Below are 15871 nucleotides of genomic sequence, written 5' to 3'. Positions count from 1 at the left end.
TTTGATCAAAAAAAAAAAAAAGAAATTAAGACCATGGCAGGTGTCCAATAAACTATTTTAAAAAGTTTCCACCACGCTGTCAATGATCAACTACAAGCCTTCCATCCATACTACTTCAATATCTCTTCATTAATAAATGCAAATGTAGAAACAATATCTTTCCTGCAGAGGCAATCTCCAAATTTCACATTGCAACCATGAAAACACCAACCACCACAGAGGAATACATATTTATATGCATGCACTATGTACATAAATATGATTCACATACCACAATGCATATGATTGCTTCCAAGTTTAGGCAAAGAAAAACCTGATCAGAAGCTAACTTACCTGCCGTGCAGAAGCTTGTGATATCCATGATGGTAGGAGACAAGGGGTATTATTCAAAGCATCATAAGTGGTTTCCTTTGCTTTTCCACAATCAACAACAAACACTACATCATTGATAGTAATACTTGCCTCTGCCATATTTGTAGCAAGTACTATTTTACGTACATTAGGTGGTGCCTTCTCAAATATGAGTTTCTGTGAAAAATCAGTCAAAAATGGTAAATAAAATCATACACAACAAAATAAAATGGAAATGAATCTGCATTAGCATACATAAGATACACATACAAGATTGACAGACACAAATTTTCTCAGTAAAATGTCTCTCACATACAAGATTGACAGTGTTAAAAAATAATATAAAAAAAGAAATTACCATGAAGTAGAAGTTTCGGAATAAGTCAGAATGACAACCAAAAATAAAATGAAATTGGAGGATTTTGAAATTAAGAAATGATCTGTTAAATATTATTAACATAAACAGCAGATGGATAACAACATAATAGCAAGCCTTAATCCCTCCAAAATAGCAGGAGCATATACTTGTTAAAAATCCCAAGTAAAGCTATGGATTAGAACTCAATTATGGTGTCCATATCCCTCAAAATAGCTTCTTGCAACTGATTGTTAGATCTAGATTGACCAACCATTAACCTGAATGATTATCTAATAGTAGTTGAACAAGTTCCTTAAATAGTTTGGTAAAGGCTATCTTCTTGTTCTTAGCATTCTAGCCCTCCATGCGTCTCTATCCATGATTATATCCTCTATGAGACCATTTTCTCCTATGTCATATGTAAGGGTTTCCCACCAAATTCTCATTGGTCTTCCTCTCCTTCTTTTGCTACAAATTTTCCTCACTTCATCCACTCACCTCACTAGAGCTTCTATCAGTCTTCTTCTCACATGTTTAAATCATCTTAATTGTGATTCCTACCTCTTAGCTTCAATAGGCACCACTCTTAACCTTTTAATGTATGGCCTTGTCTCTTATTTTGTCTTTTCTTGTATAGCCGCACACCCATCATTACATTCACATCTCAACTACACTCAAATTTTGCACATCTTGGCATGTTGACATTGAAAGAAGTAAAAAAAATAATAATAATTATAATAAATTATCTTTCAAATTCTTTCAGCCTAATGGTCTTTGTCACTCTATCACGTGATATCTTCTCCTCCACTTAGACATGCAAGAAATTAATCAAAGTGCTAGGATTAAACAAACTGGGATGAATTTGTTGAAAAGGTGGAAAATGTTCAAATACATGCCCACATAAATATAGTATGTGATAAGTTATGCCCTATATGGAATCACCTATATGGAATCATGGATAAGCATCAACAAAGATCTAAAGTCAATGGATATAAGAAATTAATCAAACTGAAATAATTACACACAATTTGTTCATTTCCATCCCAGAGGCAAGCATACGGCTGCCTTCATTACAAAAGGGAAGTGCCACTTCAGTCTTCCCTAGAGCTGAGCAGTAATATGGCAGGTTTGCACATATCTAGATTGCCTAATTAAGACTCCTTTCCTCTTTAAAAAAAAATGGTCTAGTCAAGTTCTTTCTTGTGTTGAAACTGTTCTAGATTTTATACAAGTGAAAGGTTGCCCATAATATGTTTATATAAAGAAAGTCTTCATCATCATCCAGTGAAGCACTTGAAGTTCAATTCTCTACCTTGTGAACAAAAATCTTGATAGATTCCCTCTCCCCCTTTGTAGAGGGGACCTTCTCTCTCTTTTGGTTCTTTCAGTGGGAATGAAATCAATCAATGAAGAGAGAGAACTTTGAAGATGAAAAAGAAATCGGGAAAATTGCTAAGGGGCTTAGCAATCCCCTGGAGAACATTAACCCGTATGATTATCTAATACTATTTGAACAAGTTCCTGAAAAACTCAACATTCAACATTCAACACACAGGAGGAGATGAATTTGACAGTCAAAAACTTTATGTTCTTTCTTATTAGTTTTCAACATTTGATCAAAGGATGATATTCATTACCAACGTTGAGTTCTATTTCAAATTAGACAGTAGAATTCCAACCTGATTGGACGATCTACCAACTTTTCTTCATTCCATCATTTGATAACTTAAAACCAGAAATTAGCTTCCAAAATTTTATGCACCACCACATAACCTCTCAAGTTCACAGCAAGAACAAAAATGCTATGGAGTAATAATGTGATGAATACAACGCAAGGATGATGTTGATTACAATGATAATTCTGATGTTGAAATAATTTCTAATGCATAAAAATTGAAATTGAAATACTCTTACTTGTTCAGATGTTGCCATTGAACCATGACAAGTAAGCAGCAAAACCCTGTTAGGATCCCCTAACAGAGGATGAGCTTTAAGTTGATCCCTCAAACAACTAATGTCCTCCCAGCCAGTCATAAACACTAGGACAGCTCCAGCCCGCTCCTTCCGACATATATGGCATAACACAGCCTCAATAAGATTAAAACCAATAGAATCAGGAGCCCAATATGAAAGTGAATCACGTGTCCTGGCACCATAATTCTCAAAATTTGATTTATTAAGAGCATCCTGCCAAAAAAAAGAAGAAGAAGCAAGATTAATCACACAGTTATTTTACAAAATTCAGTTTATGGGGTCTATCTATAGCTTCTTGTTGAAAAGAAAGGGAAAAAAGAAAACAAAAGGGTTATAAACCTTTTATTACAAAACAAAGTGACGTAAGTAGACCAAAGGAATCTACAAAACGAAAAAAATTCACTTTCGTATTGCCACTGTTTTTATAGCAGGAGATTATGTTTGCACAATGCCTACAGAGAAAGCATGACAGAATGTCATTGCTTAACCAGCTAGAAAATAGATTATCAAAGCAAACATGTAATGGCTAACTGAATGAACAATTGCTCAAGTTTTTATGTGAGATTTCATGAAAATGGCTAAATTAGACATATAATATTTCATGAAATCTCACAAGTTTCATTCATAAGCAAAATCTTATGAACATACAAGAAATCATAAAACAACTCTTCTATATTATCCTTTTAAGAAATATTGATAGCAAATAGATTTGTAGTTTAGTGCAATACCTCAACAAGTGCATTTATCTGATTTTTCCGTTTCCGAGGTGCTAGCTGTCGTTGTGTTTTCCACATCTTCTCTTGGCCATAATCATCAATTTGATTGAAAGAAGTCAACTTATATCCAGTTATTTCCAGTACATCTTCCAGAAAATGTGCTCTCACAGGGTATGTGAAGCCCTGAATTTAGATAAATGTATTGCATGTCAGATGCAACATGAAAAATCTTTTCTTACTTGAAGAGCACATACTTTTCAAAGCTTATCTGGGCTAGATTAACGTGAAATAAAGAAGAAAATTAAATTCAAATGTCACTAGCCACTAGACCCAGTTCAAGAAACTGGACAACAATATCCAGAAAAGTAGGATGGGAGTTTGGTCCTCTTGCATGATTTTCTTACAAACAAACAAAAACAACAACTACAAAATGCTTTCAGAAAGCCATAAACCACAACAGTTCATTAGTCTGAGAAACTGCACTATAATATCCGAATAAATAGGAGTTGGATGAAAGTTATTTGCATACAAGAATCTCTACAGTTAGTTCCTAGGGAATTTACAAATTCGGTAAAGGTCCAACTCTGATTTGAAAGTCATTGAGAAAGTTATTACAAGTCATCAAAGTACCACCATGACCCAACACCAACACAATATCAGTTCAAGAAACAGTTTAATCCCAAAGACAGAAATCATGAACTTATTTACCCACAGAAACTTTGTTTTCACGGATTTTAATACGTGAGGCAGTATAATAAAAGATTTGTTGTGTTATAACAATACAAAAAAAAAGTATGATCTATAAATAAAAATGAAACAGTCCATCTTACCGGAATATGGATTGTTGGTGCTCCTCCAAAATAATTAGAGAATAACTCAGCATTCAAAGTAGCACTCATTAAAATTAATCTTAAATCTCGCCGCCGTGGAAGAAGATCCTTTAACACAATTAATAGAAAGTCTGATGAACAAAAGAGAAAATGTGCTAAGAATTTGAGAATTTCCAAACCAGATGAAAGCTAAATTAATTAGGAAGCTCACCTTCATTCATGCCTCGCTCATGAATTTCATCAACAAACACATGGGTTACACCATTCAGGTTGTGGTCACTCAACAGCCGTCGCAGTAAAATACCACTTGTACAAAAAAGCAAATGAGTGTTTTTCCCTTTAATTCCTTCTAGCCGAACTTTGTAGCCAACCTATCAAAAAATTCCTGTTATAGGATAGCAAGTAGAATAAAGAAGTTTTCGTGTAGAACATGGATTCAGCATATTAAGTACTCATAATACTAATTAAAATGATATTAGTAAAGGAAAGGTTAAGAAGGAAGAGGGAGTAAACTCACTGAATCACCAAGAGGTTCACCCCTCTCAGTAGACACTCTTTCTGCAACAGCCATTGCTGATATTCTTCGAGGTTGCGTACAAATTATATTACAGAATGCTCCACGACCAGATTCAATCTCTGACTCCAATACATACTGAGGAAGTTGAGTGGTCTTACCACATCCAGTCTCTCCAGAGATGACAATAACCTGCCATTGCAAGAAGGAGTTTCCATAAAATGGAACCTCACATATATGGCTTTCAAGAATATACTACAAGAACTACATCATATAAATATAACCTTACCCTGAGAATCAGAAGAACCACCTTTTGGCTTCCAAACAGAAAATGTGTGTACGGGTATAAATCAGTGTAAAATTCAACCATACATATATGGCTTTTAATTATGATGTTCACAAATACATATAGTAATTACATAATAAAGTTTGTCATGTGGGAATGACACTACAAGAGAAAATTCATGCACCAAAACTCCACAAAAAGCTGTTTCCCCACTATTTTTTATTGCCCATCCCATGCAACAAAAAATAGTGGCTTTACGGATGATAATGGCGGTCCTTTGGTTACTCTGTCCCATCTTTTGCTGATGACACTCTTATTGTATTTTGACCCTTTAGCTAGTGAGTGAGCTCTGTATTATTGTGGCTTGAGGCAGCCTGGTATAAGGTCAATCTTTACAAGAGTAAACTTGTTCCAATGGGGAGTTTAGATTATATTAATGGCTTAGCTAGGCAATTAGATTGCAGAATAGGTGCTTTACCTGTATCTGGGTCTTCCTAGAGGTTCTTCTTTTAAATCCAAATTGGTTTGAGATCTCTTCATTGAGAAAATCAAGAAACACTTAGCTATTTGGAAAAGACACTGCTTACTGAAGGGTGGTAGAATTGTGTTAATTAGGAGTACTCTTTCAAGTCTTCCCATGAATACCATGATTCTTTACTGTGTTTTGCTCTGAGGTTAAGGAGTTAAGAGAAGTTACGGAGAAATTTTTGTTAGGCAGTGTGGAGGATGAGTTTTTATGCATCATTTGGCTGAGTCATAAGTGTGCTTGCTGATTGAAGGAGACAATCTCAGTATTAGAAGGTTTGAGGGTTTTAGTAGATCTCTCGTGGGTAATGGCTATGGTAGAGGACTGAGAGGTAGGTTTTGACAGAGAGTTATTGAAAGTAAAAGCAGGAGTAATAGAAGTGGCTGGTCTACTAGTGGTTAAGAATTTTGCAGGGTTGGCCTTTGGATGGATATTATGTAGGTCTTGTTTGATTTCTCTAGATTTTTAACTTTGAAGGTATATATCGCGGAAATAGAGTGAGGTTTTGGCTTGACTGGTAGTGTAGCTTAGGACCTTTTTGTAAGAAATTCTCTGACATTTCTGTATTTTTAGGAATAAAAAGGCTTGATAGCTGATTCATTTTCCCTCTCCCTTGCTGGTATGTTCAATCCCCTCAATTCAGATGCAATATTCAAGACTGGAGATTGATTCTTTGACTGCCCTTTTTGGTCAGAGGAAACTCTAAACATTCTTCACCTCTTTCTCTGTCACCTCAGCCTAATAACCTATAAGCAAACTAAAAAATACATTTAGGCAGAAGCCTGCCAACAAATATAAGAGCTTACTGGATAGCAACAGTATATAGAGGACTAAACCAAAACAAACCAATCAAGGAAAGGGCTTGACCAAAAACTTGACAGAGAGAACATTAGAAATATATGCTATCCAGAAAAAGGGGGGAAAATCAATTTTGCTCAATATAATTTGCTGAAAATCAAGACGGTAAAGGTAAGATTTTCCAAGTCTAACCTGGTTTCTTGCAATTGCCTGCAGCAGCCTCTCCTTCTCCTTGAATGCTGGTAGAGATCTGCGGAAGTCTAGCATCCTCATGCCTTCCGGGGATTCCTATAGATCAGGGGATTGATCATTTCTATAACTTGAACATCAGATGGAAGTTCCAAGATGACATATTGAGATGATGGCTTAAAATGTAAAGCAGCTGACTTTAAAAGGGAACCATTCTTGCTTCCCTACTCCCCAAAGTCTTTACTTCTTTTTGTATATGATCTTTCTCTGTGATTAAATTATGTTCCCTCATACAATGTTCATCCCTTTAAAATGGATCTTTTTCTGTGTACTTTACAACATAGCAAACTTAATCCCACTAAGCGGGGTCAGCCACATGGACTCTAGTTCATCCATCATCTTTATTTGTAGCCATATCCTTAGAAGCCACTATAACACATATCATTTTCTATGTACAAATCCAAAAACAAATCTAAAGAAACGGCCAATAAGACAATCCAATTGATTTCTAAAATTAAAGAAAATAGAAGGGGAAAGAGAATTAGATACCCACTTCATAGAAATTTGCAAAATGGAGAGTAGAAACAAGAGTTCTATCAAGGCACTTTGTAACCATGGGTCCTCACTCAAATGTGCTAGTTGAAGGTGACTTATGGGTTCATAGGATGAAGTAATATGCCCAAGACTTTTCCAATAGACTACCAAGGATTGGGTCATAACAAACTCCCCTCTATTAACTCCTGTTGTCCTCATCAAGGCAGAAATCTCGTATCTCAATCCCTTTAGTCTCAAGACATTTTCTTAACCTGCACCCATGTGGTATTGGTCCTGGGTCGGCTTGATACCACTACCACATGGGTGCAAATCATGAAAATGTTTTGAGACTGACTTGGGTAGATTGAGATATGGGATTTTTGGCTTGGCGAGAACACCATGAGTTAACAAAGAGGAGTTTGACATGACCCAATCTCACATCAATAGTCTATTGGGAAATATTGGGTTATATTACTTGGGCTTTTAAACCCACAAGTCACCTTCAACTAGCACTTTTAGGTGAGGACCTATAGTGGTACCAAAGACAGGTTAAAGCAATGGGTACATTACTTGGTCCCACGAACCTATAAGTCACCTTCAACTAGCAATTTTGAGTGAAGATTCATGGTATTACACACTTGCTCTTCTCCTAGTGTCAACATAAAAAAGGAGCTCATGCCTCAAATATTGTTAAGAGAAAAGGGTGCTAAAAAAAAAAAAAAGAAGATACTTCCTCAGGAATTTGGTGGCATTAAATATAGTGCTCACCTACCTCATGTGCTAGACGGGTGCTTCATGTGTAAAAGGGATGGGGAGTCTAACCCATGGGCCATCTTCTTTTGTATTGGAAAGTGCTTGAGATATTTGAGCATTGTTTTACCATATTTTATGAACAATGCATGCCAACCAAAGTTTTGGATATCTTTTGCAAATGGGGTTGTACCTGCCCAAGCAGAGTTTGACGCAAGCTTGGATGGCCACTCCTTTTTGTTTTACGTGGCATATTTGGTAGGAGCAAATTCAGCAGAACAATAGGCTTTGAGGTTATAGAGAAATAGACAGTAGTGGAAAGGGAACCATTCTCCTTGTGCTCTTTCTTTGTGGTTAAGGAAAGAAACTCATTTCTCCTTTGACTCCTTTTCTTCTCCTTTTGCGGCACTTTTTTTTTTAATTAATCCATTTGGCAAGGTTCAATGTTATAGTGTTTGCCCTCTCTAGGTGGTGCTTTTCTTTTTTATAATAATTCTCAACCCAAAAAAAAAAAAAACAAAAAGAAAGTTAGACAGCTTATCAAAGATTTTCAAAACTAAAAACTTCATGCATTCAAGAAAAACATCAAATCACCATGGCCTAAATAATTGGCAAACACATCTTTGAACAAAGAGATACAAGCAAAATTTATCATAACATAAAAATGGGAAGAATAAGGGCTTCAATCTGATAAAAGGGGGGTCGCACAAAGATGGAGGTAAAATCAAAGATATCAACAGTAAAATAATAAGATCAGTGTATTGCAATGACACCAAGTAAAATAGATTGAAACAATCATCTTTTGATATCTCACACAATTTGCTGTGGGAGGTACAACAATGATGTAATTCTTCACTTAAGTGAAACATTTAACAACTATATAGCAGCTTAACATATGTGTGGATCAACACATAAATTCTGCAACAAAAAGTTCTTGTTTTCTGCAAGTTCTAACATGAATTAGGCCTTCACTTTAGTTTCACAGTTATACCATGTTGCCTCCAATATTGTCTTGCCCAAAGGCAGTTATGTTCCTGACTTAAAAGTGTGAAAAATTGAATGTATTCTTCATATCTTCATACGTACAATACGAGCCCTCTTATAGGAGTGAGGAATGTGCGACATAAGAAAGATTACAAAGACTAAACATTAGGGAAGATTTGACTATACACAAATAGGAAAGTTTCCTAAACACTGATTTAGCAATTTCCAAAAAAACTAAAGATCTAATTAGCTTCTAAACTAAGGATAGTTTGACTAACAAATCTCTTTGAGATGTTAGCTAAGCTTCCTTATCTTTTCCTTGGGGAACCAGTAATCTTTTCCTTGGGGGAACCAACAAAAATAAATAATGAATGATATTATAGGTAATTGGATAGATCCATTAATGTGATCTTCTTTTTTTTTTTTTTTTTTTTGCTGGGTCATTAATGTGTTTTGAGATTATTTTTGCATATAGATAAATTTCATCTAATGCCTGAATATTCTTGGTAAACATCTTTTCTCCTTTAGACACAATATTTAAACTGACAGGCTTACTGCCAATGTAAAACTTCAAAAGCTCTATTCATGGGATAATTGGACTGCTGGCATCATCTATGGCCCCAATTTAGGGACATCTGTACAGTTCAATAGGGTATGAGAAATTATTTGCATTAAATATGAAAAACAACCTATCTAAAAAGAAGTGGTGATAACTGATGCGGTCACCAATCAAGACTCGGCCCAAGGCCGACCCAACTAAACCGGAACAGTATCACCAAAATAGTAGTGCCATAATGTTATTTTAATACTTCTTAAGTTTTAGAATTCTACTTGATTTAGAATTCTATTTTATATTTCTACTTGATTTAGGATTCTATTTCATGTTTCTACTTGATTTAGAATTCTACTTCATGTTTGATTAGAGTTTTATTTTTATTAGGATTCTAGTTGACTTTTATTTAGGATTTATTTCTATTAGAATTCTAGTTGGATTTTGTTTTCCAAATATTAGATGGATTTGGATTATCCAAACACTATAAATATACCTAGAATCTAGAGTTTGTAATCAAGTTTTAATCAATCAAATTTCAGGAACCTATTTGGGTTTTCTTAGCAAAACAGTCTTGTTTTTGCGTCTTCTTGAAAGCCAAGTTTCGACCATTGAAGTTTGCTCTTTCAAGGGTTTATTTTGGTGTGTTTTCTTCACATTCGCGCTACACGCTACGACAAGTGGTATCAGAGCGATTAATCAACCAATCAGATGGCCAATCTTGAAGGTAACGGTACCACCAGCCTCGTGACGGTGATCAGGGGTTGTCCGCAGTTTGGAGAGCAATCGAAGAACAGCGGGAAGTAACTCGTACTATCTAGCAGCGATTGGAGCAACATAGCACCTTACTACGAGTTGATGATGACAGGAACCTGAATAATGGAGTGAATCAAGCCGGAGCGGGAAGACCACCCATTAATCATGTCCTTGTTAATCCTAGAAGACCAGTGATTGAAGATAGAGATGAAGAGGATGATTTTGGTCGAGCAATAGCTAACCCTGGTGGTAGAGGGGTTAGGAGGAACGCGCATCAGCACAACCACTGAGGCAACGATGAGTATAAACTAAAAGTTGATATTCCTACCTTTAATGGAGATCTTGATATTGAGGGGTTCCTGGATTGGATCACTGAGGTTGACCGTTTTTTCGAATATATGGAGATCCCAGATGAACGACAAGTAAAGTTAGTGGCTTACAGGTTGAAGGGCGGTGCATCTGTTTGGTGGGAACGATTAAGAGAAACGAGATTGAGGGAAGGCCGACAGTCTATTCAGACATGGAAACGAATGAAGCAGCTGTTAAGAGGTAGGTTTTTGCCCCCTGACTATGAACAATATATGTTTGAAGTTTATCAAAGATGTGCATAGGGAATGAAGAGTGTGAATGAATATACCTCTGACTTTCTGCGATTGGCGGAGAGAAACCAATTGTCAGAAAGTGACAATCAACAAGCAGCTCGTTACTTGAATAGATTGAAGCCTGCTATTCGTGATAAAATTGGGGTTCAGATGGTTCTGAGTGTGCAAGAAGCAAGGAACTTAGCTTTAAAGGCTGAGTTAATGTTGAGTGAGAGATCTCGTAATGACAACTATCTTCAGTATAGTGGGAATGAAAATAAACAACCAGCTTTTGATAAAGGCAAGTCAGTTCAAGGAGCGCAACCCTCCAATCCACCCCATACAGTCAACCCTAATAAGGCTACAACGGGGGGAAATATTCAAGGTACTACTTCTAATCTTCCAAAATCCCCTAATCCTTATGCAAAGTCTATTCTTTTAAAATGTTTCAAGTGCAATGAGGTTGGGCATCGATCTAGTGATTGTCCAAGGAAGAAAACAGTTAACATTGTAGAAAAAGAAGAGGAAGATGTTGCTGAAGATGAAGTATATTGCGGGCCTAATAGGGAGGATGACGAAGAAGATTATGGACATGGGCAATATACCTGTGTAGTGAGAAAATTAATGCTATCTCAAAAGAATGAAGATACTACTCAACGGCATAAGTTTTTTCGCACGAGGTGTACGGTGAAAGGAAAAATCTTTGAGTTGATTATTGATAGTGAAAGTCAGGAGAACATCATAGGAAGAGACGTGGTGACAAAGATGCAGTTAACTCCTGAAAAACATTCAAGCCCTTACATGATTGGATGGATCAAAGAAGTTAGTGGCATACATGTGGATGAACGTTGCAAGGTGCCTTTCTCTATTGGTAAGTACTCCGACGAAGTCTATTGTGATATTGTTGATATGGATGCTTGCCATATTTTATTTGGGAGGCCTTGGCAATTTGATGTGGATGCTAAGCACTCGGGTAGGAAGAACACATATCAGCTTGAGAAAGAAGATGTGCGTTATACTTTGTTACCCATAGTGGAAAAGAATCAAACCAAATCTTCTAAAGTGGAGCTTAATTTCGAAGATTATGTTGTCCCAGCAACCTCAACGTTTGCAAACTCAAGTCTGATTTATGCTGCTAACATGACAGAAACTCCAAGGTTATTGACTCATACTGGGGTATTTTCCAGTCCCGATGGCTCAAACATTGCTTCGCAACCCAAGGATGGTGGTGTTTCCTCTGATCGACTTGCGACTGTAAAGGAGATGGAGGTCATGGTAGCAAATCCTTCTACAGTTTATTCAAGATCTGGCATGGTTGAATCGAAGGCAATAAGATCTACTACATTAGAGAAGCGCTCAAGATGGAAGGTTCAACGTCCTCAATCTAACAGTAATAATGCAATGGAGGCAGAAGGCAACAAACATGGCGATGATTGGACCCATGCCAATGCTGATATGGCTAAGAAGGGGAGGAATGTCTTTGCTCATGTTCCCTTAGCAGAAAAGTTCAGGCGGTTCAGGAAGATGTCAAGCAAAAGTTGCACAAATAAAAAATATAAGGCGACAGCTGACAAGCATGGGAAGCACAAGGTAATTGAGATTGGAGATGAAGTTATGATCTTTTTGAAGAAGGAACAAATTCCAGCAGGAAAGCAAAACAAGTTCAAGCCAAAGAAGTATGGTCCTTACAAGATTCCAAAGAAGACCAATGACAATGCTTATGTTGTGGATTCGCCTAATCATATGGGTATTTCTAAACATTCAAAGTGGCTAATCTCTCTTCGTACTCTCTTTCGGATTCAGGAAACAACTCTCAGAGATCTTTTTTCCTTTTGGAAGATACAGGAGCGAAACAATCAACCTATTGATATTGGAAGACCTAAAGGAGTCTTCCAATATATCATTTCTGGGTCCAATGGAATTCATAGGTATAAGAAGAAGCCCTATCAAATAGAGATTTTTTCTTTCGACCATATTTCGATTGTTAATACGATATATAAGGACCGCTACTACAAAGAGTATTACACCCTTGATCGTGAAATATCGATTGCTTGTTGAATGATGCGGTCACCAATCAAGACTCGGCCCAAGGCTGACCCAACTAAACCGGAACAGTATCACCAAAATAGTAGTGCCATAATGTTATTTTAATACTTCTTAAGTTTTAGAATTCTACTTGATTTAGGATTCTATTTCATGTTTCTACTTGATTTAGGATTCTACTTCATGTTTGATTAGAGTTTTATTTATATTAGGATTCTAGTTGACTTTTATTTAGGATTTATTTCTATTAAAATTCTAGTTGGATTTTGTTTTCCAAATATTAGATGGATTTGGATTAGCCAAACACTATAAATATACCTAGGATCTAGAGTTTGTAATCAAGTTTTAATCAATCAAATTTCAGTAACCTATTTGGGTTTTCTTAGCAAAACAGTCTTGTTTTTGCGTCTTCTTAAAAGTCAAGTTTCGGCCATTGAAATTTGCTCTTTCAAGGGTTTATTTTGGTGTGTTTTCTTCACACTCGCACTACACGCTGCGTCATAACAAAATGAAATCAACTTTATTGAAAGATTAATCATTGAATGGGGTGATCAAAATGGCTGATACTGCAATATATGCCGCAGGGGACTTTTTGTTTGACATCGCCAGCTAGTCAAAATAGAAACAGGAAAACAGGTCTAAGCTGCTTAGTTATTAAATCTGATGTGGTAGAATAGAAGAAAATTTAAAGTACCAGCCAAGCTCTCTGCATGTTACGCATTCTCAAACTCTGCCTGTGAAGAACTTTTTCCATAACAGATCTATCTAGCAAAGAATCAGGACCATCATCTGGATTTACATCTTCAACCTCCTCGGTGGCCTTGGCCTCAGCTGAGGAGCTACAGACCTTTTCAGAACTCAATTGCAGTCTATCAAGGTGTTCCTGCAGCAAACCTTCTACTCTCCTTTGCAAGCTTAGAGGGATAACCACCTGCAAAAAATTGGGCCATGAAAGTTCAAAGGAATTCCAATGAAAATATAGAATAATGTCCTTACTAAGAGAATCCCGAAGTTAGTTACCTCCCTTTGAGGCCGTTTATCATCAAGATCAGGCCTATAATTCGGAAGAGGAACCTTGCTAGCAACCACCACTTTTCCATACATTTCGCTGACATGGAATGCCACCATTCAAGAAGATATCTCATTAATAACAACACATTACAAAACTGCAAGAGGTTTTTAAGTAATGGGTTCCATACCAATAAAGCCCCATCCTTTTGGCAAGGTTAGATATTTGCTCATAATCTCTCCTGTCTCTTTTATCTCTGGACAAAATTTCCTGTTCTTGTTCATTGCGTAATAGCAAGCTAAGTTTCCATTTCCATTCATCGATATTGGCAACCGAGGATGACGCCTGCCATAAAAATATGCAGAATTCAGAAAGACAAATTTCACCACTTTTAGTCATCAATATATGAATTCTATACAACACATGAAAATTCATGCGTGCACATTGATACATAAAAAAGTACATCAGTAAACATGTTGCTAAACCTATCTGCACAAAGAAACATATAGATATGGTATAGGAAAGTTTATGGATTTGTAAGTAAGAAGTGTCATCTTAAAAGCCTTTCTTTCCGTGTGGTTATTAGCTCATAGTTCTTATAGCAGACAGGCACTAGGAATCTCCATTCTTGCATTCCCCAGCAGTTGCAATAAACAATTTTCAGACCATCTATTTTTTATCCCAGCCTTGCAGACAAGACAGTGGATGGACCAAGAACAAAAGAAGTTATAATAACATCCATAACCTGCAGTGTTAGGAAAAGTTGAAAATATAAAGTGAACAAAGAAAGGTCTTAAATTCACTAATGGCAAAATTGAAAAACACGTAAACCCCAAGAGCTAAGACAACAGACACTTTTGAGTTGAGCTGAACCGAGCTCCTTGGTAGTGCCCTAAAGCCCAAACCAAATCTCCTCAATTTAAATAAAGCTTTCAGTATTGCTATTCCAAACCAGAGTTACAAGTGCATGAGGCAAAAACATGAATCACCAACTTCTTCGTTGTTCAGTAGCTCACTTATTCCTTCATTTCTATTTCTGGAGTTACTTGGTGATGCCACCTACTATAAGGTATCTTTTGTTGGCTTAGAATAGTGGCTTCCCTGGAGGAGATAGGATAGCTTAGGATCATCGCCTTCAAGTTCAATTTGAAATGTTTGTTCTGTCAAGCTAGCTTTTGACAGAAAGGGAGTCTTCGAAAGGCATTTTTTGGGTTTCCAAGAGGATTCCTGTTCGTTTACCGTGCCTTCTTAATGTTTCGAGTCATCACATATCTTTCTAGCTTTCTGAATGCTCGAACTCTGAAGGATTACAGCCCCTTGAGTTGGGACTCCTTCAAGGATATCACGAATACTTATTAAAATATTTCACAAAGAAAAAAAAGCAAGAAGTAGAACAAGTCAAAATCCCATTTTCTTTTGATGTTGGTCTCTTCCATGGAATTCATCACAACCGATGTACAGAACAGCAAATGCCATTAAACTAACAAGTGTGCGTCTGTGGGGTGGGGGGGCGCTATTCAGAGCTGAAAGAAAACACCTTATGATTGTCGTAGTCACAGTCATAGTCGTCATCGGAGAACTGCTCGACGGCGTATCCCCCGCAAAACGATCGGCGTCCGGAGAACAGGAAATTGAACAAAACAATTCTACTGCTCGTTGGCACTGCAATGAAAAATCGGCCATTGCGCGGGCGCGCAACGGCAGCGGATTTTGTATCGGGCAGCAGGGCAGGCAGTGACGATCTTCTGGCGCACGATGCTAAGAGAAACCCTAGCCTCCTGGAGTGCATTCTCATGAATTTGGGGCATGGCGGTTTCAATTCAATATCAAAGCATTGTGATTGATGCCAAGAGAAGCAGCATCTCCCCGCGTCTCCGCATCCCCCATTGGCTACGGAAGAGTGCAAATTGCGCAACACTGTCACTACGAGCGTATTAATTGATAATAAATTTATTTTGTTTTTTATATTTTTATTTTAAAATAATAAAATATATATTTTCATCAGTTTTTATCATACCTCTAAGCTTAAATTATATTGTTAATTCTTAAATTTTATACTTTGTAATTAATGTCTCATGCAAAACAAGTTGACAAAGTGATCCAAAATAAACGAAAAAATCGA

General features: G+C 36.8%; 1 protein-coding gene across 1 annotated transcript in view; it reads right to left on the bottom strand.

The window, feature by feature from the left end:
• The window catches only part of LOC127788476 (DExH-box ATP-dependent RNA helicase DExH3), a 36316-nt gene extending 20665 nt beyond the window's left edge, over positions 1–15651 (bottom strand). Inside the window, exons 1-11 of the mRNA XM_052316789.1 lie at positions 15287–15651; positions 13940–14094; positions 13761–13848; positions 13435–13671; positions 6546–6641; positions 4747–4935; positions 4441–4600; positions 4230–4360; positions 3412–3582; positions 2624–2896; positions 334–528 (exon numbers count right to left, since the gene is read on the bottom strand). Coding sequence (XP_052172749.1) covers positions 334–528; positions 2624–2896; positions 3412–3582; positions 4230–4360; positions 4441–4600; positions 4747–4935; positions 6546–6641; positions 13435–13671; positions 13761–13848; positions 13940–14094; positions 15287–15544 — 1953 coding nt within the window. The 5' untranslated portion in view covers positions 15545–15651. The remainder of the gene's footprint in view (positions 1–333; positions 529–2623; positions 2897–3411; positions 3583–4229; positions 4361–4440; positions 4601–4746; positions 4936–6545; positions 6642–13434; positions 13672–13760; positions 13849–13939; positions 14095–15286) is intronic.
• Between the last annotated feature and the right edge of the window lie 220 nt (positions 15652–15871).

Source organism: Diospyros lotus, chromosome 13 (assembly GCF_014633365.1).
Source record: "Diospyros lotus cultivar Yz01 chromosome 13, ASM1463336v1, whole genome shotgun sequence".
NCBI classification, from domain to species: Eukaryota; Viridiplantae; Streptophyta; class Magnoliopsida; order Ericales; family Ebenaceae; genus Diospyros; species Diospyros lotus.
The sequence above is the reverse complement of the archived record's forward strand: the minus strand, read 5'-3'. Positions and strand labels throughout refer to the sequence as shown.